Below are 26,710 nucleotides of genomic sequence, written 5' to 3'. Positions count from 1 at the left end.
AGATGATGCCTGTTAGAAAAACAACTTATGAGTTACAAGAGAATGTGAAGAAAAGGAAAAAAAATCTCTGGAAGGAATTATGATGTGCCCAACAAGAATTAACAATGTCTAGTACCATGAGGCTTCTGACATGAAAATCTCTTATAACCTGAACATGCAAACATAGGATATGTCATATGATTATGGAAGAGGAGGAATATCAAAATCCAAATTTTACTTAGCCAGTGTAACATCATCTTGCAGTTTGGATATAGCTCTTCCATGCAGGTGCAGAGGAGAGGTACATTAACTGTAATACCATTGATGCTGCATGATAAGAAGTCTGTCCAAATGTCACTATAACAACACAAATAGAGCATTGGCCTTTCAGTTCACCACAGTTCACCAAGCAGAAAGGCTTTCAAAGCAAAATTGGGAAAGTATATGATGCAGGCATAACATATACAGTTTTCTTGAAGTCAGGCAAACTACCAAGATTATCGGATTCTCCCACCAAAGAACTATAAAATGCCAAATTTATTAGTGAAGTAAAGTTCGACATTTGCAACTCCTCTGTATACATGATGGAGAAAATAAATATAAACTCAGGCATTCGCATTAGACTGTCTTAATTCTGTTCAAAAAATTCAACCAGATAACTTATGTTTCTCTTTTAAAATCAGGAACTTCTCAGCTATAAATTAATGTGGATATAACATATAGAAAAGTTTCATTCAAAAAAGTGGAAGAAGCAATGCCAATATCTGTGTTGATATATTATAATATGGCAGACTCCTGCACAAGAATGAAAATAAAAAATAAAAGAATCTGGAGTACATCTTGTTGGAAATAATTACTTTGTTTTGACATGAAAGATAGCTCTCTCCCCAACCACCTGATGCCAGTTGTTTTGACAACAGAAATTGACATGCTTTACGGATGCAAGGGCTGTTCTGGTAGGTCCTTCCAGCAGCAATTAATCCCCTTACTCCAAACCATGTGCCATGTGTGAAGCAAACAGCCCAAGAGCCATACCTGCAGAAAAATAACGTTAGCGGGCAAACCAACTCAAAAAATTAATGATTTTAAGCTGTTTTTCAACAAAATTGGAAGCATTATTGTGGGCTGTCACAGATGAGGTAGCAAGCAGAAATATGTGCAGGTGATGGTGCCATAAGACAGAATTGTGATGCGAATAGGAGGCACTATGGACAAACCATGATCCATCAGGTCGCTGAATCATTTCAATGAAATTAGATGCTTTTCTAATGCAATTTTCTATATCATCTCTGCGATGTCCAGGGTATAATTTTTTAAATGATGACAGTCCCTGCATTGCAGCTGAAGTACATTCAACATATCTGCACAACAACCATATCTTGTTAAATATTGTCTGAAGAGATAATAATAGAAAAAAAAGACTCTTCTAAAAGAACTTAAGTATTGGAATCTTACGGATAATCGATAACAATGTCCCCAAAAGTTTCAGAAGGATTGATAATCTAATTAGAAAAAAGAAGCATTTCAGTGTACATCTCAAGAATGTTGCAAGAAGAAAAGATGAGCAAATAACAAATTGCTAGAAGCAATAATGTGCTTAGCTAACCTAGAAGGTGTAACTTCAAGGGCCACCCAAGGCTCTCAAGTTAGTTGACAAAAGGATTTTGTGCTCCAGTATCTAGTTCGAATTCTAATAATTCTTTTAAAAGAAACTGAGCTTCACGTTACATGGATACAATCTTCACTATTAGGAATGTAGTTCCTCAAAGTATCCTTCCATATGGGGATATTTTATGAAATCCCTCTATGTGATGTAGAGTATCATGCATGCAACAGTTTTTAGAATAAAAATATTAGTTAATTTAATAGTTGAATTTGTTAATTGGTGCTTTCTTTATGTTCCAGCAGAAAAGTATGGGACAAAAATTCAAACTTCTTTCCTTTATATTCAAGACTTTTAGAACATGGCCAATCTCTTTCCAGGAGAATACATCTCATGAACAAGGAGTGACTTTCCAATTCCAGTTCTATCAAAGATTGACCCTAAGTTCTCAGTCACCCAAGAATGATATTAAGATAAGTGAGTAAGGAGGTGCTTATTAAGATATCATAGAGGAAATTTTGGTGACTGTTAGTGGTCGAAAATTTTAAGGGGTAAGTTTTAATGTATTTTCAAGAGCATGGACATAAATTAGAGGGGCACACATGGTTAGCATTGGGGGTAACCTGATGTGCACATAAAGCCAAACGTACTTGAGTGAAATATGAATAGTAAATTTTTTTTGTAACATAGTTGAGGTATATGCTGGCTGCTTCTTTATTGTTAAGGACATACATGAGGTTAGGTCCACTGCTCAAGAACTATAATGCTCGAGAAACCAAGAGAGTTTAACCAAAATCAGAAAGTGATCGAGAAGAATGAAAATGGGTGGATGATTAAACAGAAGAAGATACCTATTGCTTCCAACAGCTATTATGAAGAATTGCATGGAAATACTAGAAGTAGGTAGGAGGTAATTTGGAATTAAAGATTTGATTGTTTTGGCATACTATGGGATGCAAATGTCTGGCATTGATATCCTAGTCATCAAGGGAGAACCAATTTCCAGAAAAGCATTTTCGTAAGTGAGCAAAAGAGATGTGATTTATACAATTTTAATATTTCAATTGTTAAAGAATTCAAGTATATTCACGAAAAAACAAATCTAATATACATATACTACCATGGAGGCTTTGCCTGTGCATAACTCTCCATTCGCCACATGGACAACCAAATTAATAATGTTATTAATAGATCTCTTTATTTTGGATAATAAGTAGGCTCTTATTTAATACAGTTTTTTATCAAAATATAAAAATATAATATCATTAATAAGAAACTTATGAGCTTATTAAACCGTATTAAATAAAGAACCTTTCATTAGTACCACTAAATTAATGTAGAAATTAATGACATTATTAATAATGATATTTGCGTAATGTATGCTAATATTAATGAAAAACACTTTTTCTTAGTATTGTACCTTGCCCATATCCCGCACGGATCATTATATTAAACTAATATTTTCTTAATTTCTATTATATTTTTATGATTACGATGTTACTTAAAAATAAAAGCAGACTCACCAATGATCCCGCCATATTGCATTTAAATATCCCCTAGATGCAATACTTTTCTATTTCTTATTATATGTAGGTCCAATCATGATCTTATTATTTTATAATAATATATTATTTTACTATATCGACAAATATACACATATTATTAAAATTTTGTATAGTGATAGTATATCATAATATTAATATCAAAAAAAAATTTTAAATAGCATGAAACAAGATCAAAGCTTAGCAACAATATTAATAATATTAATATTAGGATTATTGGTAAGAAATACTCACTAAAATGAAAGAAAAACCATATTAAATTGTCATAGTCCTGTCTATATTATGATATAGATTCTGTGATATGGAAAATAAGATTAATATATACTCAGTATTAGCACAGTGATAATAATCTGTGTTGATACTCAATGAGGCTCAGCTTATAAGTAGGCCTCTTATTTAATATGATTCTTTATTTTTCAAAATAATATGTTTCTCTAACAACTATTACAATGTCGTAATGGCACCATGATGGTTTTGACAAACCTACATCATGTTTTAAATAAAATTTATTACACTTCTATATTGCATTTTAATAACAAATTGAAAAATGATAAAAAAATCTTACCCTAGGCTCTAAATGTTTATCATTCTAGTAGTCAAGCCAATAATAACAGAAAATTGGTGCAGAAAGCACCACGTATGTGTAATCAACAATCTCTACTTTAACTGATAACAAACAACACAGCTTACACAAAAGCAGAATGTCACTTTCATAACAAATTCATGGTTGTCTAAATCACTTTCATAATTCATCTCCATTAAGGGTGCCCGTGCTTTGCACCATCTCACTTGGATAAATATCGTCGGTCTTCTTGTTGGATGTAACGCCACCCTTGGCACCTCTATGCTTTTATAATTAACTATATCATCTATCCTTCAAAAATTTTTGAAGCTCACTTTTTCTGTACTTTTTGCAAGGAGGACTTCATGTGATTTTGTTCAAACCACGAGTTTATGGTTCATAGGGAATTCATGAAATCGCCAGGATAACAAAATTTCAATAGTTCACCTTCAATATCTAGGTAGACAAATAAGCATAATTGAAGACTCAAACATATTCATAGACTGACACCACCAAGAGTGTATTTAAAACAAAACTGATTGACAGCCTCTGCACAAGAAACTGGTCAAAACAACATCGGGAAAATGTTTCTAGACTATTAAATATTAATCAACCTCATACAACAAGTCTGGGTTCAGCAAGAAACTGCATTTGTTATCAATAGAACTGAGCTCAATCTGGAACCACAGTGTAGCTTGAGGATCAATGTGCCTTTTTTTTTGAGACATTGTCAAAGAGATTTTGGATTTGCAGCTGTAGTGGAACAAACTACGAAATTCACAAATTCATTTGATTATCTTAATAAAAACATGAAGCTTTCTAATATTTTCTCTAAAAAGTAACATTCATAAGTATGGTCTGCCTTTATCTGGAGATGCTACCTAGAGTATCAAAAGTACTAGCTTCAAAAAGATACCCTGAAAAAGGAAAAGACCTCACAAACTTGACTATAAAATTAAGGGTGCTTTCTTATTCATCGGTTGCATAGATACAAGAGGAAGCCATGCAAATGCGCAAGGTAAATACTTTTATCTCAATAAATTTCCAAGAAGCTGAAAAGGAATTAGGGGATTATACACAAATACATCTTCTCAGTTCAAAAATAAGTAAAGATAAAAATGCTATGGAGGAACTGTAAACAAGGAAATATACATTTACAAGTACTCACCTCCAACCAAGCATAGGATCTTGTAGGCTCAAAAGTTGCAAAACCACCATTTTTGTTCTACAAAGAGACCAACAAAGGATAACACAAAAAACCAGGGATTTGTTGCATATAGCAAGAGGCTAGCAGATATGCACAAATATTAACGAAAGCCTCGAGTAGAAAATACTAGTAAAAAGAACAATGCTTATGAGAACAACCATTGACAGGCTCAGAACGGCCTCAGAGAAGGCATGCCTTGGCTCATTCCCAGATTAGGGCCTAAAAGGCATGCCCAATAAGGCGGTCACAGTTCATATACTATTGAGTTTGATGGTGCTTCAGCACAAGAGGTTCCCAAGTCTTATGCAGGCCAGGATTTGGCCTAACCCAACTTGCATGCATCACAAGCAACACAAATGCACAGGCATGCATGGATATGCAGAAACACATGTTTAAGATAACTTTTGAAGATGCTGAGTCTATAAATGTACACACATTTCCAAGACAAACTCAGAATCCGTCTTGAATATAGTTCAGGCCAAGTTGATTAATTCAAGCTGTGTCAACAGGCCTAACTTCTCAGCCCAAGCCTATACATTTCACGCTTGGAATTTCATGCCAATTTGTAGGCACAATGCACTCATATTCTATGAGTATGAGTTAGTAAATTATATAGGTTTGGTCTTAATAATTAGGCACATATATAAGACAATGACCCCATATTCAGCAAAACTATTATTTAAATGCTCTTTGAATTATGTTACAGACAGATTACAACTAAAGCTAATATTAAAATAAAATTCTTATTTACATGGTTTTGACTTTTTGCATTATACATATAACTTTGAAGATTGTTTAATTTTATGAATATGTCAAGGTCTGGAGGGGGGAAATCTTGCACAGTTTGGTGCGCCATCGACACATATATACATTACAATTCTTGAACAATGCTTCTGCAGGTGGAAATGCAACATACTACAGTATATTTATATCCAAGTCATGGCCAAGTTACCATAAGGGAAAGAATGACATTAACAGCATCATAAATCCGCCCTGCACATAATGGTTCACCAACGATTTCTGGAGAGATCTTCGACAACAATAGTGAAGCCTGCACAAGAAGGAAAGGTATAAGCAAGAATAGCATCAACAGAAGCAATACATGTCAGATGTACCATCAATCCTTCTGATGTGCAATCTGATACGGGCCATCCATGATCTGCTGTAGAAAAGGTCCATCCACCTTTAGAGATGTGGCGATGCCAGAAACTAAGATCACCAGGGGCGTCTTCCAGAACCTTCAAAAATGTGGAATAATACAAATACAAAATTATTGGTGAAAGTGTAACAGGCACAACAAAAAGAGGCATTCTGCTAAAGAGTATAAACCTGTGAGTCTTTTATGAAGTCATGTGCCCGCCTAAGAGTAGGGCCATATTCTTCAGAAAGGTCAGTTGAGATAATTGCTTGAACTGAGAGACCCATATCCCACATTTGGCTGCCATTATAGCCCTGCATTTTGTAAATGAGATTTAACAAATATTGACTACTTAGACAATGCTCTTGGAGATGCAATGTACAGTCAAATCTTGCAGACACCAAGAAGGATGCCAAGGAGCACAAATAGAAGGAGAATGCACTTGATAGTATCTTAAAACCTTCATTTTCATGCCATCTTCTGCAATCCACAAAAAATCATAGATTCTTGGAAGGTGCAACTTGAATGCTTCTGAATATGGATCTTCAATCCAGCAGGAAAGCATATTTAGTACCTGCATATATTAAAGTTCAGGCAACGAGTGCTTGGTGCTACAATAACTACATGATATAGATAAAAGAAAACACAACATGAAAAACACTAAATAGATTGTGATTTCCCACTGATATAGCTAATGATTTATATTAAACACAGAGTCTTTAGCAAACTCAGGAACAATTCTAGGATGCCACATGATCAAAAGCCTGATAATGAAGCATCAACATACAACTGATAACTGTTTCTAGGATGTGAGGCACACAGCTCCAAGATTCTTGGAGCAAATAATAACTTACTAGGATGTAAGTCAAAACTTCACAGTTTAACCACATGTCAAGTCAAAAACAAGCCTGACTCAGGCATGCCCAAGTTATTTGCATCTATAGGAATTAAATTAACTCTTTGTCATGATGCATTAGCTGGCATCTACTCCATGACCATGAGGTTGCAGGTAACCCTGTAACTCAACTATGCTATGGGCTGTGAATTCAACTCAAATGCCATGAGTTGATTATGAAATTTACTATCAAAAGCCAAAAAAGCATAAAAATTATACAATCATATTTCAGATTTTTCCTTCCATAAAATTTTAGATCAGATTGATGAATGTACTTGCATAAGAGCACTAAGAGAAGTTGGAGGCAGGTGCAACTCCTTTGATAGTGTTTGTGAAGTTGAAGATGGTTTTGAAATTTTAGAATGCCAATACAAAAAGACACAAGATGGGCAAGACAGCACGGGATCGTTGTGCGATGCACGTGGGATGGTCTCAGATGACAATGGGGCAAAATATTGGCGCAAGATAGGCATAGAATGATAGCAAAGGATGGCATGATGAAGCATGAGAAGTTGGTGGTGCCACAATTTCATGGTCAGACATATCATCGGCTGATAGAGCGTCAAGTGCTGGTTAGACTTGTATTGTCCGGATAACATGGCATGGTCTAGTGGACGGTCAATTTATGCATTTGATGGATGGAGTAATGGCCTGAAGGCCTCATATCTAGACCTATTTGGGCTCAACTACCAAAAAAAGGAATGAATAATGAATATTCTGAGAGTATAGAAAATGTAAAGTTCACAAGAGAACATCTAAGATCCAAGAGAATATTATGAATTTTATGAGTCCCATGGTTACACCAGTTTAAATGAACAAGTATGGAATATAAAATAATTATATGAAAGGGAAAATTTTAGGTAAGGATCCACTATATAATTGAACTAGCAAAGAACGTTATCACAGTGTTCATTATATATTAGCACAGTTGAACGAGTTCTTGTCATTAAGGATGCAAGAGTTGATTGTCTTCCGATACCTCAGTTAATGAGTTGATAATTCAGGAACAAACACCAACACGGAAGAGTTTGACGTCATAGAGCAGTAGAAGAATAAGACTATTCAACTTAAAATCCACAGAAATAGCTGAGTCAAGCCGATGGTACAAAGGTACTCGTAATCAAGGTTCGCTGTACCGGATCGAACCGAACGGTACACCTCATACCGCACCGTACCAGTTTGGTACTGGTACTGATACGAGACGCGTACCGACACTCGATACACCGAAAAGACCCCGCACCGTACTGTGCCGACATGGTGCCGGTGTGGCACCGGTACAGGGTTCGGTACCGAGACGACGAACCTTGCTCATGAGAGAAAGCCCCCTACACTAAGGTGCATAGATATATACCAAGATCTGGTCACGTATGTGTTTGTGTTAAATCCTTAATTTATCGGCATGCATAAAAAAATCATTTCATATACGATGACAAAAATTAGAAAATAATCATTTTCTTGATAACCCGGTAATGAATTTCAAGTCTCATACACTACTACCTATCAACAGAACACATCAATCAACTCTTAAGTCTACAGGTCAAAGATGCAAGTGGAAACTTTCATGCTTACCTTGTTAACAGGACCAATACAAATATATCGAGTACTCTCATCTTCATAATGAATATGTTGCATCGCAGTATGCAAAGCCTTCTTTCTCAACATGCTACCAGGCGAATGCATTAGAATAGGTTCAGCAACTTTATGAAGTGAAGCCCAAATTATATCCTGTATCAGCGGGTGGGGATAGTACAAATCTTCCTGAAATAAGAAAAAAGTAAATACCTCAACAAATAAGCATTAGCCCATGTTTACGAGCTTTCAAAGGTCAAGATATGTTTCATCAACTTTAAGAATTTTGCTAACCAACTCTCAATCTGATGTGAAATCTATGAATTGGTGAAGTGTTTCAGGAAAAGCCTCCATAGTAAAGTGACACAACAAGGCCAAACCGCAAGTGTTATGTAGGCCTATTGATGGCAATACAAATTGCAACATAAAGATAACTGTGTTCTATCTAAACAACATTGATTCAAGGCACACTATTAGTTTTAAACATTAAATCTGAATGACAACATCATGACAAATATGCAACTCCAGGTCCCCAGCCAAGACATTCATCATAGATGGCATTAGAAATTTTCTACCTGGACTACTCATACCAAACGACAGAAAAAAATATGTATATGAAATAGGAGTCTAAAAGTTGTAGACGAGGTTAATTCAAATCCTTCACTGCATCATTCATCCATGTGGATTATTCTCACATATTGCATTTTAATATCCTTAAGTAACAACATGGTTTTTTGAAGCTTTGCTCTAATGAGCTTTTTCTTTCTTGTTTTTTTCTTTGATCCGAAGTCATGCTAATTCATATTAGCTTGTGAGCTAGATTTCATTCAATAGTGCTATGGAAATGTTGAAGACCTTTTATAAGCCACAACTCACACCTTTAGATTAATTTAGGATGCAAGATTATTGGAGGTTGAGATATTAAAAACAAATTGAGTGCTCTTAACTTGTCAATTTCTCATTAAAAATAACTAAAAACAGCTTGCATGCAAATAGATTTGTGAGCCAACATAACATAGCATGTTATTTATATTGAGTATTCGTACGATATGTCAAGCCTGACCTACATGGGCACAATTTTCAACAATCACCTCATCCGGTAGGTGATTGTTAGCAATTATACAGCTACAGAATCTGTCTAAATATGGAATAATATGCACCTAATTGTTAGCAATTAGACAGCTACAGAACCTGTCTAAATATGGAAACCTATACACGATATGTACAGCAGCTATTATAACGTAATATGCGCCTGATTGTTAGCAATCAAACAACTACAGAATCTGTCTAAATATGGAAACCTATACACAATAAGTACAACAGCTATTATAACGTAATACGCGCCTGATTGTTAGCAATCAGACAGCTACAAAATCTGTCTAAATATGGAAATCCAGCCCACACCTATCTGACTGACACAACCTTTTGAAGGGAGATCATTTCTAAGGAAAGATGGGACTCAATTGTATGTTGTACTATTTGGAAGAAACATAATGCATGCAACTTCAATAGTAGCAAATCATCTATTATTGCACTGTTTGGCAAAGTTCTAAACTGTGCCATGTCGGAAGCTTGCGCTGATGACATCATCATGGCAGATACCACCAAGCCTTAGTTTGGGTGGCACAGACCTTGCCACTTGTGCTGCTGAGGAGCAAGGTTCAATTCTGAAGAGCATCAAACTTCAACTACCGTATATTTAAATCCACCATTTAACAAACAGTGGCTCAATCTGCCTAGGGGTTGGGCTCCGACCTAGGTGGGGATGGGGTAGTTATAGGGTACAGGATGGGGAACAACGCCTCCTGCTTCTCAAAAAAGATATTTTAATGGTATATTTCCCCAATAATTTTAGGAGGTGGAAGCCAGATCCACCCACACCCCCGTGATCTTCTATTAGCGGTTACCCTGCTATGAGGGTTATGGACTGCCTTTCAAATTATATTGGGCTAGCAAACAATTCAGTTTTTGTACTTGTCGTGATGTCCATTTTTCACCAGAGTGGTGTCTCCACCAACACTTCCAGTTTGTTATTTCTTTTTTCTTTTTTGCTCATTAAGTTAATCTTGTAAACTTGTGATACTTGAGCAAAATCTTAATTTTCATTAATATTGAAAGAGCATGGACATAGTTATGACTTATGAGCATAAGTTCTTTCTTGAATGCCACTTCAAACTTATCCTAACAAATGAGGACATCAATTGGCTACAACATACATAAAAGTTTGTGGCTAAATAGATGATGAGGAACACGAGAGAGCTCCTATATGTAGGATGGGCACGAAGCTGTTTGAGGCATTACTCAACAACTATATCAAGTTCAAGTATTATGTTGATACTAGGCTGAAGCCGGCAACCCCAGCCGACTTCAGCCCAATGCCTCTTTTGGAAGGAGCCGGAGCAGAGGATCGCAATCGCGATCCTCTCCAGGCGCAATAGGAGCGGAGGCGCCGCGGCTATTCCGCAGCAACCTCGCGACTACACGAGTGGCCGCCGATCACACCCGCCGCAAAAATTGTGGAGGTCTATCGTTCGAATTGGGGCCTATAAAACCACCCATTCTTCCTCCTGAGATCACCAACCGAGCTTTCTTCTCCTCCCTTTCCTCCTCACCTCCGACTACCGCCTTGTGCTTCGCTGAGCTCTCTTTCCCCTTCTCCCTACATTTCTTCCGAATTCTCCTGATTCGAGATCTATTTTGCCGTCAGGAAGTAGCCACCAGACGCCGCCGATTGAGCCGCTCCTCGGCTGAGATCCCTCCTCTTCGCCGCCTCCGCCGCTCGCCGGTGAGTCTTCCTTCTTCTTGCCTTCGTTCCATTGCCAAACAACCTGATTTCTTCCTCTATTTCGGCCCCAAACTAAGACCACTTTCGGTCTCTTCTTCACGTCGATAGCCGCAGCTGCCGCCAGCCGCCACTGTGGTCGGCTGGCCGTCGACTGGACGACGACCTCCGCAACCCAGGCTGGCCAACCCGCCGGCTCCCTCCCTTGTTCCATTCTTCTCCTGTTGGGTTGTGCCCATTGTGGGCCCATATCAGCCATGTTGGGCCCTATTGGAGTTGTACCCATTGTGGGCCAAATATGGGCCCACTTCACCCAATAGGGCCCAACTTTGGCCCACTTCAGCCATGTTGGGCCCTATTGGGCCGTACCCATTGTGGGCCCAAATTAGGCCCAGTTCAGCCATTTTAGGCCAAGTTTGGGGCCCTATTGAGCCGCGTCCATTGCGGGCGGACTTCGGGCCCTATTAGGCCGTGCCCAATGTAGGTTAGTGCGGGCCTATTGGGCTATGTCCAATGTGGGCCAAGCTTGGGCCCTATTGGGCCATGTCCATTGCGGGCTGACTTCGAACCCTATTAGGCCATGTCCAATGTGGGCCAATGCGGGCCTATCGGGCCGTGTTCAATATGGGCCAAGTTTGGGCCCTGTTGGGTCGTGTCTAATAGTGTCTTTAGTTTTGCTTAGCTCTAAAATTAACAAAGAAGTTAATTATATTTAATGATATTTAAATGGGTGAATCTGATCCGCCTATCTGAAATAGGATTTAAAGCGAAAAGAGGTAAGTAACTTAATATTTAAAGTGTATTTTCCAAATTATTAGTAAAATAATTATTAGTTGATTAAATTTTGAAATATAGTTTGTACTTAGTAAAATGGGTCAAGCATGTTAGATATCACTTGAAAATTTTGTTATATGCTATGAAATCTTTAAAATATGACTGGACAACTTATGAAATCAATTTTCATATGTATGTATCCTCGGCATGGCTATAATCTGTTTTGGCTCTGCCAATGAGGATTATTCGTTGGCCCTGTCTATTTATATATGTGAAAAACTAGTTTCGACAACGCGCCACCGGTGATTAGAATAGTGGTTTTTGGATACCGTTGCCACCGGTGGTTAACAATAGTGGTTTTTGGCACTTTGTGCGACCCATGCCACTGGGTTACGTCGTTGTAGCCTATTGATGTTGGAATTCTGATATCAGAGTTTCTATTAAAATGCTTAATAAATTTCAAAAGAAAAATATGCTTATTTGTGATTTAATTTTCAGTCATTATTTTATGTTTTGATTAAATATCTAGTATGCTTTGACCCCACTCTGGGATATTATGTTGCTTACTCGGCTAGTGTAGCTCATTATCATATTTTGTCTATTTTTCAGATTCAGAGGCTTGATCGCACAGGATTAGGGAGTGCACTAGATTTGGAAGATTTTGCTCGATTATTGAAATTTTAGTTATATTAACTAGAACCAAGGTTCACCGTACCCGTACCAGTAGGCGTATCGGTCGCCTACCGGACCGACACGGTTTCGGTTCAGATCAGCTTAAACCGGTACTGAACCGAAATGCTCTTCTCCGCCGGAGCCAGGGAAGAAGAAGAGAACGGGAGAGCAAGCGGAGGAGGGAGGGAGGGAGGAAAGGCCGCCCGCGGAGGGCCGCAGGGAGGTGGTGGAGGCCGAGGGGGCGGCGGAGGCCGAGGGTGCGGCCGCGTCCCCTGTTTCACTCTTCCCCGTCAGAGCCAGGGAAGAAGAGAACAGGAGAGTGGGGGAGAGAGGGAGGGAGGAGAGGAGAGGCCGCAGGGAGGCGGTGGAGGCCGAGGGGGCGGCGGAGCCCATGGGGGTGCGGCGGAGGCAGAGGCTACAGCCGCGTCCCCTGTTTCGTCCCCCCCTGGCGGGCTCCGCTGCCCCCCAGCCTCCACGGGTGGAGCCCGCGGAGGCCTCTCCTCCCTTCCTCTCTTCCCTGCTTTCTCTCTCTCTTTCTCTTCGTTTTCTCCGGCTCCGGCTAGGTTTGGCCCGTACCGGTTTCAACGGCTCTGGCGTACCGGTAACAGGCCGGACCGGTTTGGTACGGCCCAAACCGGCCGGTACGGGCCGGTTCGTCAGACCATGGCTAGAACATTTGATTTATGTTGACATATGCTGTTTTGAAACCTTGTAAGATTGCTTTGAATAAATTAATGTTTAAGCAAATTTTAAGCATTTGTAATTGCTTTGATATGGTCAACTGCCTTGCATGCCTATACGGTTCGTTGTGCAGACGTGCGGCGTCTGTCGTGCTCCGGGCTCGGGGTGTGACAGATTTGGTAGTATTAGAGCCTAGGTTTTAGAATTCCTTTGATTCGTCGGAAAGGTTGAGAGATGGGTAGAAACTAGACAAGGGGAATAATGTAAAATGCTTTTGGCTAATAAACTTTTGTTATTCTGATATTTGCCTATTTTCACTGAATCAGAATGCCGCCTCGTCATGCCCGCAATCTGAATCAGATGGTTGGGGGCTCTCAGGGTAGAGTCCGTACTAACCAAGTAGCCGAGGCATCGCAAAACCTGAGGCCCCAGAACGCGGTCTCTGGAATTCACCAAGAAGGAGCTGTTGGGCATTTAATGGTGAATCAGCCAATCCTCGGTCAATCAACAATGACTCCAGAAATTGTCGCCGAAAATCAAACTAGGTTGTTCGAACTAATTGAAGAGGTTGTTGGGTTAGTACGCCAGTAGAGGCAACAACCCCAGCAATCAATCCAGCAAGATGTTCGTCCTTCTGAGCAAAAGAGTGTAGCATACTTCAAAAAAATGGCTCCTTCGACCTTTAAAGGCACCACTAGTCCTCAAGAGGCCAAAGCTTGGATAGATGAAATGGAGAAAACCTTCAGAGCAATGGAGTGCACTAATGAAAAGAAGGTCAGATTTGCTATCTATATGCTTCAGGACTGAGCTCATCATTGGTGGAAGTTTGTGCAGCGCACATTCGCACACGAGCATGAGCCAGTTACCAGGCAGAGGTTTCGCACAGCCTTCTACTCCAAATATTTTCCTTCTAGCCGTCTAAGGGAGTTAAAGTGGAAATTTCTCAATTTGTCTCAAGAAACTATGACTGTGGATGAGTATGAGGCAGAGTGTGCTGGCTGTCTCAGTTTGCTACCACCTCGTTATGGATGCAGAGTTAAGGATGAGGAGATTCGAAGAAGGGTTGAAGCCTCACTCACGTCGGGGTTTGGCCGCAGTGCACTCAGCAAGTTATGATGATCTGGTTGATAGGGCCAAAAATATGAAAATTGTCTGGAAGGAAACACATGATACGAAAGATAGAAAATAAAAGAAGAGGAACAGAGATTATGATACTCGTAGTGGACAGAATTTTAGCAGGACTGCAAAATCTTGTAATAGATCTTGGAAATCAGAAAAGCAGGGATCTTATGGAAAGACTACTCAACATCAGCAAGAGAAGCCTAAATGTGATGAATGTGGTGGTATGCATAAGACTGAATACAACAGACGATTGTCCGGCGCCTGCTTCAGATGTGGTCATCAAGGTCATAAGATAGCAGATGCCCTCGAAATTAGCAAGCATCTCAATTAGTTCAGAGGCCTTAAGCTACAAGGACCAAGCAAGTGCAAGCTTCTCTTGCTCCGGTTCAGTCGGCTCAGCCTTCTTCTCCCAAGCAGCAGAAAGGAGGGAGACCGTGCACACAGGGCCCTGTTTACGCACTGACTCGGCAGGATGCTCAGGCATCCAATACTGTGGTGTCAGGTACATTACCGATTGTATCTGTTTATAACCATGTGTTGTTTGATTCTGGTGTTGCGTATTCTTTTGTGTCATCTGCATTTGTGCAAAAAAAAGACCTGCCTTGTGTGCCGTTAGAGTATGATTTGCATGTTAGCACCCCTGCCGGGGGTGGGATGATTGCTAATCAGGTCTGCAAGACTTGTCCAAATCAGATAATAAGTAGAGACTTGACTGCTGATTTGATAGTTATAGATATGCATGACTGACATAATTCTGGGTATGGACTGGTTAGCATCACATTTTGCTACCATTAACTGCCATAAAAAATGGGTTAACTTCCAGATCCCTGGAGATACTAAATTTAGCTTCATGGGGAGTAGTGCTTATACTTCCCTTCGAGTTGTCTTTGCTATGCAAATAAAGCGGCTACTCAGGAAGGGAAGTATGGTGTATATTGCCAGTAGTTGATATCAAACAATCAGATCAAAGATTGGAAGATATTCCAGTAGTGAATGAATACCCTGATTTCTTTTCGGAAGACCTCCCTAGCTTGCCACCAGATAAAGAAATTGTATTTGCAATTGATTTGATTTTCGGTACCACACTAAACTCTAAAACCCGCTATAGAATGGCTCCAGCTGAAATGAAAGAATTAAAGAAGCAGTTGCAAGATCTTCTTGATAAAGGCTTCATCAGACCTAGTGTGTCACCTTGGGGAGCTCCAGTATTGTTTGTAAAGAAAACGGATGGTAGTATGAGATTATGTATTGATTATCGGGAGACAAATAAATAAACAGTAAAGAATAAGTATCCTCTGCCAAGAATTGATGACCTATTGATCAGTTAAAGGATGCTTACGTATTCTCCAAAATTGATCTTCCTTCTGTGTACCATCAATTAAAGATGAGGGTTGAAGATGTGCGTAAGACTACTTTTTGCACTCGTTACGAGCACTATGAATTTTTGGTTATGCCCTTCGGGCTGATATATGCTCCTGCAACTTTTATGGATCTGATGAATAGAGTGTTCAGACCCTTTTTAGACAAATTTGTGGTGGTCTTTATTGATGTTATCTTAATTTATTCTAGAAGTCACGCTGAGCATGAGCAGCATTTGAGAATAGTACCAGAAATCCTAAAACAGGAGCAGTTGTATGGTAAATTGAAGAAAAGTGAATTTTAGCTGGACAGTGTAATGTTCCTAGGACACATGCTATCTAAAGAGGGAATCTATATGGATCCAAAGAAAGTAGAAGCAGTGGTCAACTGAAGCAAGCTGAACAGTATTTCTGAGATTCGCAATTTCTTAGGCCTAGCTGGATATTACAGACGATTTGTTGAGTGTTTTTCCTCCATTGCTGCACCTTTAACTTGACTAACTCATAAAGAAATTAAGTTTGAGGGGTCAAATAAATGTGAACAGAGCTTCCAGGAGCTTAAGCAACGTTTGGTGTCAGCCCCCATCCTTACCATTCCTTTTAGTGGTGAAGGTTATATCATCTACAACGATGCTTCAAAGAGAGGATTGGATTGTGTGCTGATGCAGAATGATAAGGTGATCGCTTATACTTTCCGACAGTTAAAGTCATATGAGGAAAACTACCCCATTCATGATCTTGAACTTGCTGTTGTTGTGTTTGCATTGAAAATTTGGAGCATTACTTATATGGTGAATCTTGTAAGGTGTACACTGATCACAAAAGTCTAAAATACCTCTTTACCTAGAAGGAACTCAATATGAGATAGAGAAGATGGTTAGAGTTGCTAAAAGATTATGATTTGTCTATACATTACCAGCCAGAAAAAGCTAATGTGGTGGCTAATGCACTAAGCAAAAAATCTACGGATAATATTGCTGCTTTACTCACCTCTTAGAGGGGCATTCTGGAAGATCTGAGGAGAGCAAAAATCAAGGTATATTGGAATGATTCTGATACACATTTAGCAAATTTGTGTGTCCAACCTACCTTGATAGAGAGGTCAAGATTGCTCAAGCAGATGACCCTCAGTTGCAAAATATTAGAAATGATATTGAGTCAGGTTCTCAGGCAGAGTTCAGAATTCATGAGAATAGATCATTGAGATTAGGAACAGAATTTGTATTCCAAATGACTCTGATTTGAAGAGAGAAATTATGGGAGAAAATCATAATACTGGATATACGTGCATCTTGGGGGTACTAAGATGGATAAGGATTTGAAAAATATGTTTTGGTGGAATAACATGAAGAGAGAAATTGCATAGTTCGTAGCTTGGTGCTTGACTTGTTAGCAAGTTAAAGCAGAACACCAGAGACCGGCAGGGTTATTACGTCCCCTTTCAATTTCTGAATGGAAGTGGGAACACATCACAATGGACTTCGTCTTTGGATTGCCTTGTACTCCTAAGGGTTATGATGTTATATGGGTGATTGTGGACAGCTTGACAAAGTCAGCTTACTTTTTGGCATTCAAAGTGGGAATGACATTGGAAAAGTTTGCGGAGCTCTATATTGAGCAGATAGTGAGGTTGCATGGAGTACCCGTATCCATTGTTTCCGATAGGGACTCACGATTTGTATCTCACTTTTGGGATAGTCTGCATAAAGCTTTGGGGACCACTCTCAGCTTCAGCACAACTTTCTACCTCAGATCAATGGCCAGTCGGAAAGGACAATTCAACTATTGGAAGATATGCTGAGAGCTTGTGTGATTGATATGAGGGGTTCTTGGGACCGTCACTTGCCTTTGGTTGAGTTCGCATATAATAATAGTTACCAGGCAAGTATTCGGATGGCACCTTATGAGGCTTTGCATGGAAGGAAGTGCAGATCTCTTATATGTTATGATGATGTAGGTGAAAGAAAACTTATGGGTCTCGAGATTGTTCAACAAATAGTAGAAAAGATTCAGCTAATCAGAGAATGCCTTCGGATAGCTCAGAGTAGACAAAAAACTTATGTAGATAATAGAAGGCAAGAATTGAAATTTCAGGTCGGACATCATGCGTTTTTGAAAGTGTCTCCTACTAAAGGGGTAATGCAATTTGGAATACGTAGGAAACTCAGTCCATGTTATGTGGGACCCTTTGAGATTCTGGAAAGAGTTGGAGCTGTTGCATACAGATTGACACTTCCACCATCACTATCTGTGGTTCATAATGTGTTCCATGTTTCCATGTTAAGAAAGTATGTTCCAGATACGGGCCATGTGGTAGAAGTAGCTCCCTTGCAGCTTAGAGAGGACTTGACATGTGGTTGATAGAAAGGAACAAGTATTAAGAAGACGCACAATTCCTTATATCAAGATCCAGTGGAGCAATCACTTAGAACATGAGGCTACATGGGAATTGGAGGATGAGATGAAGGAAAAATATCCGGATCTTGTTCCAAGCTAAGGTATGTTCAATTTCAAGGATGAAATTTTTATAAGGAGTGAGAATGTGAGATAATGGGTTGAAGCAGGCAACCCCAGCCGACTTCAGCCCAATGCCTCTTTTGGAAGGAGCTGGAGCAGAGGATCGCAATCGCGATCCTCTCCGACTTCTCCAGGCACAATGGGAGCGGAGGTGCTGCAAACATTCCGTGGCCGCCCTACGGCCGTTTCACGGCAGCATGAGCGGCGGCTGATCACGCCCGCCACAGAAATTGCAGTGGTCTACCGTTCGAATTAGGGCCTATAAAACCCCCCATTCCTCCTCCTGAGATCACCAATCGAGTCTCTCCCTTTCCTCTTTCCTCACCTTCGGCCATCGCCTTGAGCTCTGCCGAGCTCTCTTTCCCCTTCTCCCTCTGTTTCTTCCGAATTTTCCTGATTCGAGATCTATTTTGCTGTCGAAAAGTAGCCACCAGACGCCGCCGATTGAGCCGCTCCTCAACTGAGATCCCTCCTCTCTACCGCCTCTGTCACTCGCCGGTGAATCGTCCTTCCCCTTGCCTTCGTTCCGTTGCCAAACAACCTGATTTCTTCCTCTATTTTGGCTCCAAACTGAGACCACTTTCGGTCTCTTCTTCACGCCGGTCGCCGCAGCAGTTGCCAGCCGCCACTGTAGTCGGCTGGTTGTCGACCGGACGACGGCCTCCGCCACCCAGGCTGGCCACCCCCGCCGGCTCCCTCCTTTCTTGTTCCCTTCTTCCCCTGTTCTTGGATGAATCGGAAAGAACAGAGGCCATTTGTGGGCCATGATGGGTCATGAGCAGCACTTTGGGCCCTGTTGAGCCGTGCCCATTGTGGGCCCAACTTAGGCCCACATCAGCCATATTGGGGCTCTATTGGAGTCGTACCTATTGTGGGCTAAATACGGACCCACATCACCCATTTTAGGCCCCATTGAGTCATTATGGGCCCAACTTGGGCCTAGTTCAGCCATGTTGGGCCCTATTGGGCCGAGCCCATTGTGGGCACAACTTGGGCCCAGTTCGGCCACTTTGGGCCCTATTGGGCCATGCCCTTTTGTGGGCCAAGTTTGGGGCCCTATTGGGCCGAATCCATTGCGGGCCGACTCGGGCCCTATTGGCTATGTCCAATGTGGGTCTATGCCAGCCTATTGGGCCATGTCCAATGTAGGTCAAGCTTGGGCCCTATTGGGCTGTGTCCATTGCGGGCCGACTTCGAACCCCATTGGGCCGTACCCAATGCGGGCCAATGCGGGCCTATTGGGTCGTGTCCAATATGGGCCAAGTTTGGGCCTATTGGGTCGTACTTATTATGGGCCAACTTTGGGCCCTGTTGGGACGTGCCCAATAGTATTTTTGATTTTGCTTAGCTCTAAAATTAACAAAAAAGTTAATTATATTTAATGATATTTAAACAGGTAAACCTGATCCGCCTACCTGAAGTAGGGTTTAAAGCGAGAAGAGGTAAGTAACTTAATGCTTCAAAGTGTATTTTCTAAATTATTGGTAAAATAATTATTAGTTGATTAAATTTTGAAATATATTTTGTACTTAGTAAAATGGGTCAAGCATGTTAGATATTATTTGAAAATTTTGTTATATGCTATAAAATATGTAAAATATGACTGGACAACTTATGAAATATGTTTTTATATGTATATATCCTCAGCATGGCTATGATCTGTTCTAGCCCTGCCAATGGAGATTATTCGTTGGCCCTATCGACTTATATTTATGAGAAACTAGTTTCGACACCGCACCACCAGTGATTAGAATAGTGGTTTTTGGACACCGTTGCTACCGGTGGTTAACAATAGTGGTTTTTGGCACTTTGTGCGACCCATGCCACTAGGTTACGTGGTCGTAGCCTATTGATGTTGGGATTCTGATATCATAGTTTTTATTAAAATACTTAATAAATTTAAAAAAATGCTTATTTGTGATTTAATTTTCAGTCATTATTTTGTGTTTTGATTAAATATCTAATACGCTTTGACCCCACTCTAAGGTATTATGTTGCTTACTGGGCTAGTGTAGCTCATTATCATATTTTGTCTGTTTTTCAGAACTAGAGGCTTGATCGCACAGAATTGAGGAGTGCGTTAGATTTGAAAGATTTTGCTCGATTATTGAAATTTTAGTTAGATTATCTAGAATATTTGATTTATGTTGACATATGCTATTTTGAAACTTTGTAAGATTGTTTTGAATAAATTAATGTTTAAGCAAATTTTAAGCATTTGTAATTGCTTTGATACGGTCAGCTGCCTTGCATTCCTATATGGTCTGCTGTGCAGGCGTGTGGCGTCTGTTGCGCTTCGGGCTCGGAGCGCGACAATTATGTTGTAAAAGAAATTGTGTCTGATCTCCATACATCTATCACATTTATTGAGTAATATATATAAAAGGGACAGGTTCATTTATCCTATTATGACAAGCTAAGCAAAGGTAATTGAGTAATATATACCCATACAGAAAAGGAAAAAAAGATCATTGCAGCATGCATGTTTCCAAATCTTAACACAGCTCTTCTTGATTTTTTTCAAAATTTCCTTATATCCCCTTATCTTTTTTCAAGTAGACTGTCTAAAAGTTTCACAATTTTCTTAATTTTCCATTAGAACATCTGCCAAATTCTTCAAAATTTTACCTTCACATATACAACTAAATTACTTGAGTATATTCAGAATTCTACAAGGCACAGCCTACACAAAAGAAATCTAACTTCACAAGGAAAACATGTTATTAAACACAAATCCTACCAACCTTTGCACACTCATTTCGAGCCCGATTCCAATCTATTTGCTGATAGGGACAAGCAAATAGCTCCTTCCTCAGTGATAAAACTGTAGGTGTAATTGGACCCACAAACCTCTTTCCATATATATAGGACATGGGCAAATAAACCATCCGGCAGTGACACCACATTCGTCCTGTGAAGCAAGAGAAGTTAACATGGCAAACCTTGAAGCATTCAAAAATTAAACAAGTCAGCATTTAATATTGCACTAAGGAATGGTCCCCATGCATGGCTAACAGTAAAATCCTTGGACAGATATAACAAGAGGCATGCCTTCCATTATGAATACTCTTGCCTGCATTATCTAAGGTAGCAGACCTCATTTTTTGTATCAACTAGGGAAGACAACACTATGAATGCAAACTCAACTCAACTCAACCAAGCCTTAACCCCAAACTAGTTGGGATCGGCTACATGAATCTTTATCCTCCGTTCGGTTCTTTTTGGGGCCACACTTTTTGAAAGATATAGGGATATCAAGTCAGCATTCTTTACTATGAATGCAAAGAAAAGGAAAACAAATTTACTAATTTTTTGTTTAAAAAAAAGGAGAATGTGTCTATCAATTTCTTCAAGTACAGATATTAAATGTTATATATTGGATCAAAGAAGAGTTTCGAAGAATGGAAAATTCATTGAAGGTCCATAAAATTATAGAATAATTGTGATATATCTTTATATATCAAAATTAATTAATCTTCCTGGTTTCTATATTTACTCAAGTGAATTCTTTTTAATTTACTTGATCTTTTGAACAAGATATCAGCTATCACACCAACCACTTTGTTAGATCTATGGCCAGTGGCCTATGGAACATACTTAAGAAAAACTTCGTTTGGATCTATAAGCTATCAGAACAAACAGAAGATATAAGTAGACAAAAGAGCAAAGGAACATGTTGTAAATATCAACACCTTTGGTCCTCGATTTGTATGAAGGAATATTTGTAAATTTGATAATTAATAAGCTGCCTCACAAACATTGAAACAAAATGCATGATCTTAAGATTGTCGGCTGTAAAAGATGAGATAGTATCATAGCAACCTTCATTGTACATAAAGGAAATAAACTTGTGAATCTAATTACACTTCACCGAGACAGTGAACACTTGAAGAGGTGCCCATTCTCTCTGGGAGTGCATCAGAACTCTTAAAATATTACTACGTTGGTGAGCAATGGCTTCAACACCCATAGCCACTAAAAGAGATATTGTGCCTACAAATTCTTCTGAAATTTGGCTTCTCTTGTTGATAAAAAGAAGCCAAGATGTACTACTTATTTTGCATTCCTATACATATAATACTAATCTAATACTAATCCAAAACTGTCACCAATAACCCCTTCCGGGAGAAATGAAAAAGACAAAAAAAAACTACTAACAACAGATGGGGGGGAAATTAGAGAGAGAGAGAGAGAGAGAGAGAGAGAGTACCCGGATGAACAGGCAGAAAATATGGGAGTAACCACATCTCTTGGGGTAGTGGGTTGTTGCCAGACCATTCAAACACTCCAAGCACCTGCAATTATTTCAGCACAAGGACATCAAAAATTGCTCCTTACAATTGTCAACCACAAGCTTTGTCATTTAGATGGATGAAAGGATCAAATTTATTACAGAAAGCAAAAATTTTCCCCATGATGTTACGGCCGTCGCACCACCATGGTCTAGAATCCAAGTTCGTGCTTTTTGCATTGCCCCGTCTCCATCATCGGGTCCTTCACCCAGCAACCTCAATGAAACATATGACAAGGCTGAACCAAACATGGTGCTGTGGCCTTCTATATGCAAACCCCAGCCACCATCTTTGTTCTGCAATATAATTCATTAAGTCTTCAATATATTGAAGCTTCAGAACCTCTATGTAACAAAGAACTGCTATACGAAACTGAGGAGGTTTTTAATTGTGGATGCCTGATGATTGTAGAGGTAACGGCGAATCTCCCGCTGGTGCTCTGGTGATAAGACAGCATTTAATGCCCCAGTAACAGATAAAACTATAATCTGCACCACAATAAATCAAACACATAAAACAATTGTTATCATACAACAAAAAAGTAGGAATATGATGCCTTTATGCCCCACCAACTAATTCAGCAAGATGAATGAAATGCATATTCTCATATTTCTTTTTCCTAATACAAGTTGACAGAAGGGCATCAGCCTGCAACTTAGGTATAATGCAGAAACAGCATGTTCAAGTTAGAGACAGAAATGATCCAAAAATCTTCATTCTGCAGTATTAACTATCAATGCTGCCTATCAACAAAAACCAACTGTACAATATTATGATTGAATATGTTCCAGATGGGAGTAAATACCAAGCCAGGCATAAGGAACAATGGGCCGCCATAGTCCCCAGGCCAGTGTCCATCATGTGCTTGGAGAGTAGAATAACAGCTAATAGCCCTTCTTAAAGAGGTCAATACAACTTCTTCTGTAACATCTTCATGGTCTTCTAGCTCGATGTTGGGGAGGTTTATTTCAAGTGGATTCTCCTTTGCAAACTGCATTAAGAAAGTTAAAAAAGAACAATATCACTACCTTCAAATAAAGGAGATGATCGGAAGAGAGGTGAGGGGCATTTTCCATCAGAACACACTTTGCCGTCCAAACTCTGGAGTTCCAGAGTCATTCTTATCTATTCAATAGCTGGCAAACTTATATGCTAATGCAGTATCATTTGGCATTTTTAATTATGGAAGACATCCTAGCAGTTAGAGAGTTTTAGCTGCAGAACTAGCATATATAGATGACTTGAAGCGAGTATTAGCAAATTCTACTATCATAACGAGTTTGTGTAATCATCAGAGCAATATTGCGTATCATCAATCCTTAGGTCCCAAAGCTATCTCTGACATAATTATTTCAACATCAGTTAAGTATCATAATAGGGAAACACCTATAAATCTCAAAATAATTTCTAAAGTTTCAGAAACAACTTGAATCCCAAAATAACTGTACTGGGCATCCTAGATGCTTTCCTCGCAATGATTTTTAATGGCCTAGACATAAATTATGCAAGATGACCAAATCCAGTCATGTAATTACAAGCGTCAGCTTACATGACCAAATAATTTTCAACCTTCAAACGTATATGTAGGTCTCCTCGTTCCATTATTTCTTAGTCTTGCATATTCTTCCATGAATTATAACGAGCTTGTGAGGGATATTCTCAAGCCAATCATTGATGAATTCTAAATTCACAAATATTGAATAAGAATAACAGCATATTTGGATCTCTTAACTACTTCTGTCAACAATCATAGACAACTAGCACATATTTCTACCTGCCCCAGTAAGATAAACATTAAAAAAAAAAAAAAAGAAAAAAGTAATAGTAAGAAACGGGGCTTCTTTCTGTTTATATACCTGCAATCGCATGAGGAGATCAGCACTGTGCTTCATCTCAAAACGATGCTCCCGAAACAGCTCACGGGCCTTCTCGACTGCAGCAATCTCTTCAGCCGTGCCCATATTCGGATCAAATTCCCACACCTGCCTCCCTACATTGTTGTTTGTCGTCTTCAGCCACGGGCTGCCGCCCTGCGCAATCTTAAGCCTCCACATTGCCGGATCAGGAGGAAGAACTGCGGGAATCCATCCATTAAAGCAATCAAAACAAAATCCAACGAGGGAAAAAGGTTCAAGATTAGTGCAAAAACCATATATAAATCCATCGCACTGCATGGAGAAAGAAAACGAATGCATGCAAGCATATAAAACGCTTAAAATCCTTTCAAGAAACAAGTAAAATCAAGAAATAGAGAGAGCGGGGACCGAGTAAAAATTTCCAGTTCGAATTCAAGGGGAAAATCAAGGAGAAGATATGCGCGAGCACAGTACCACCTTCAAGATCGAGATACTTTGATGGTGATGAGATGGAAAGATTGGAAAATTGCAGACTAGGGGTCTTCCGTTCTTGAATTTATCTTGGAAGCTCCCTCTGGCCCACGGAGGTGGCGGCGTAGTAGGAGCTTCCATCAGTCTTTCTCCTGCCATCTCTGTCACCGCCGCTCGCTCACAGAGAAGGGCATTTAGTTCTAACCTAAAGGGCTGACTGAAAAAGGAAGGGCATTTAGTTCGCTCGCTCCCATCTCTGCTGCCGTTGGTGTGGCCCCTCCCAAAGCAACGCCTCGTGTTCAACCCCTGGGCTGGGCGCCGTGGGAGCTCCAAACCGATGGGGTCGGCTCGACCGCCCGCAGGAGGGAAGGGAAAAAAAAAAAGAGGGTGGCATCCGGACCCGGGCAGCGGACGTGATCGCAGGGCGGCGTTCGCGGTGGCAGACGGAGCAAGGAAGAGCGAGGGTCGACCCGCTTCCGAAGGAGTGAGAGAAGCGGAGTCATCATCCAAGGCCCAAGGGGAGAGCGAAGTCGGGTGGGAGGAAACATCGGCCTGAGCCCAGGATTTTTTTATCTCGCATCCGGGCGGTCCAACTGAAATCGGGCGGTTTGAGGGACATACCCGGTCATCTGAGCGAAAATAAATGAAGTGTATCGAATAAATTGATAGACGTCATATTACATCCAACAAAAGCTAAGGAGCCCAAATCGTACTTTATCGACTAAATAAATGAAGTGTATCGAATAAATGAAGTGTATCGAATAAATTGATAGGCGCACTAAAAATCGTACTTTTTTTATTATGAAAACCGTACTTATTACATCGTTGAAAGCTGCCAAGTCGGCCAGTTAGCTCCATCATCTTTAAATAAAAAATCATACCTACTACGTCTTACTTGGTTAATGGGCACCAACAACCTATTAAATACTCCGGATAGCACGAGCACAATTTCTTTTAATTAATTTTACAGCACGAGCACCCGCTACCTATTTAATCGTACCTTATATTAATAGGACGAATCTCCTTATTTATTTCTCCTAGACGAATATATCTCGTCTCTATTTTTCTAATTAAATTTAAAAAATTTAATTTCAAAATATGTGTATATAAATTATTCTTATTTTTAGTTATTTTTTTTTTTTCTCATTGGTGATGACTAAAGTAGGATGCCGCTTTATTGATATATGCTGTCTAATTCGTACGATACTCTCTATTTTTAAATTTACAAAATATCATCCAAATTATGCACCTTTTTGATCTATTTATTCTTTCCATTGATGCATCGTTAGGTACTGCATTATTTTATTTTTTGATTTGGTGCATGATTTTTTTTTTCTTACTAAGACGGATGGATTGTACTTGACGAGTACAGATGCATCTAATAAAATCAAAAAATAGAATACCTCGGAGTGCCAGGAGCAGTTCCCCATCACCAGCTCACAAGGCGCTACCGGAGTGATTGGCTGCATAAGCAATCACCCAATCCACAGCCCCATTGGCTTCATGGAAAACATACTTGGCCTGAAAGGCTCTGCCGTCCCTCATCATTGTCCAGATAATCATTGCTAGTTTTGCCATGTTAAGATTCATTTTGTGGTTTAAGAATTGTAATATATAAATATATACTTTAGCCAGTTTTCAATAATTTCAACTTTCTATTGCATAAAAAA

At 39.7% G+C, this 26,710-nt stretch overlaps 1 protein-coding gene across 4 annotated transcripts in view; it reads right to left on the bottom strand.

Moving 5' to 3' along the window:
- The window catches only part of LOC103720893 (cycloartenol synthase), a 31,261-nt gene extending 5,716 nt beyond the window's left edge, over nucleotides 1-25,545 (bottom strand). The window contains exons 1-16 of one of the 4 annotated variants that reach the window (XR_005507662.1): nucleotides 25,047-25,545; nucleotides 24,570-24,787; nucleotides 23,519-23,704; nucleotides 23,112-23,201; nucleotides 22,815-23,009; nucleotides 22,632-22,716; nucleotides 21,166-21,332; nucleotides 8,516-8,704; nucleotides 6,512-6,625; nucleotides 6,243-6,365; nucleotides 6,029-6,151; nucleotides 5,866-5,964; nucleotides 4,875-4,931; nucleotides 1,435-1,481; nucleotides 1,197-1,340; nucleotides 837-1,014 (exon numbers count right to left, since the gene is read on the bottom strand). Coding sequence is in view for 3 of the 4 variants with exons in the window: in XM_039117582.1 (XP_038973510.1) it covers nucleotides 837-1,014; nucleotides 1,197-1,340; nucleotides 1,435-1,481; nucleotides 4,875-4,931; nucleotides 5,866-5,964; nucleotides 6,029-6,151; nucleotides 6,243-6,365; nucleotides 6,512-6,625; nucleotides 8,516-8,704; nucleotides 21,166-21,332; nucleotides 22,632-22,716; nucleotides 22,815-23,009; nucleotides 23,112-23,201; nucleotides 23,519-23,704; nucleotides 24,570-24,767 (1,995 nt within the window). In the remaining variant the exon portion in view is untranslated. Of the gene's footprint in view, nucleotides 1-836; nucleotides 1,015-1,196; nucleotides 1,341-1,434; nucleotides 1,482-4,874; nucleotides 4,932-5,865; nucleotides 5,965-6,028; nucleotides 6,152-6,242; nucleotides 6,366-6,511; nucleotides 6,626-8,515; nucleotides 8,705-21,165; nucleotides 21,333-22,631; nucleotides 22,717-22,814; nucleotides 23,010-23,111; nucleotides 23,202-23,518; nucleotides 23,705-24,569; nucleotides 24,788-24,977; nucleotides 25,001-25,043 lie in introns of those variants that run through there. The other 3 variants (XM_039117582.1, XM_039117581.1, XM_039117583.1) reach the window with 3 other exon arrangements.
- Between the last annotated feature and the right edge of the window lie 1,165 nt (nucleotides 25,546-26,710).

The sequence above is a fragment of the Phoenix dactylifera genome, unplaced genomic scaffold (assembly GCF_009389715.1).
Source record: "Phoenix dactylifera cultivar Barhee BC4 unplaced genomic scaffold, palm_55x_up_171113_PBpolish2nd_filt_p 000243F, whole genome shotgun sequence".
In the NCBI taxonomy this organism is placed as follows: domain Eukaryota; kingdom Viridiplantae; phylum Streptophyta; class Magnoliopsida; order Arecales; family Arecaceae; genus Phoenix; species Phoenix dactylifera.
This window is presented reverse-complemented; position numbering and strand designations above follow the sequence as displayed.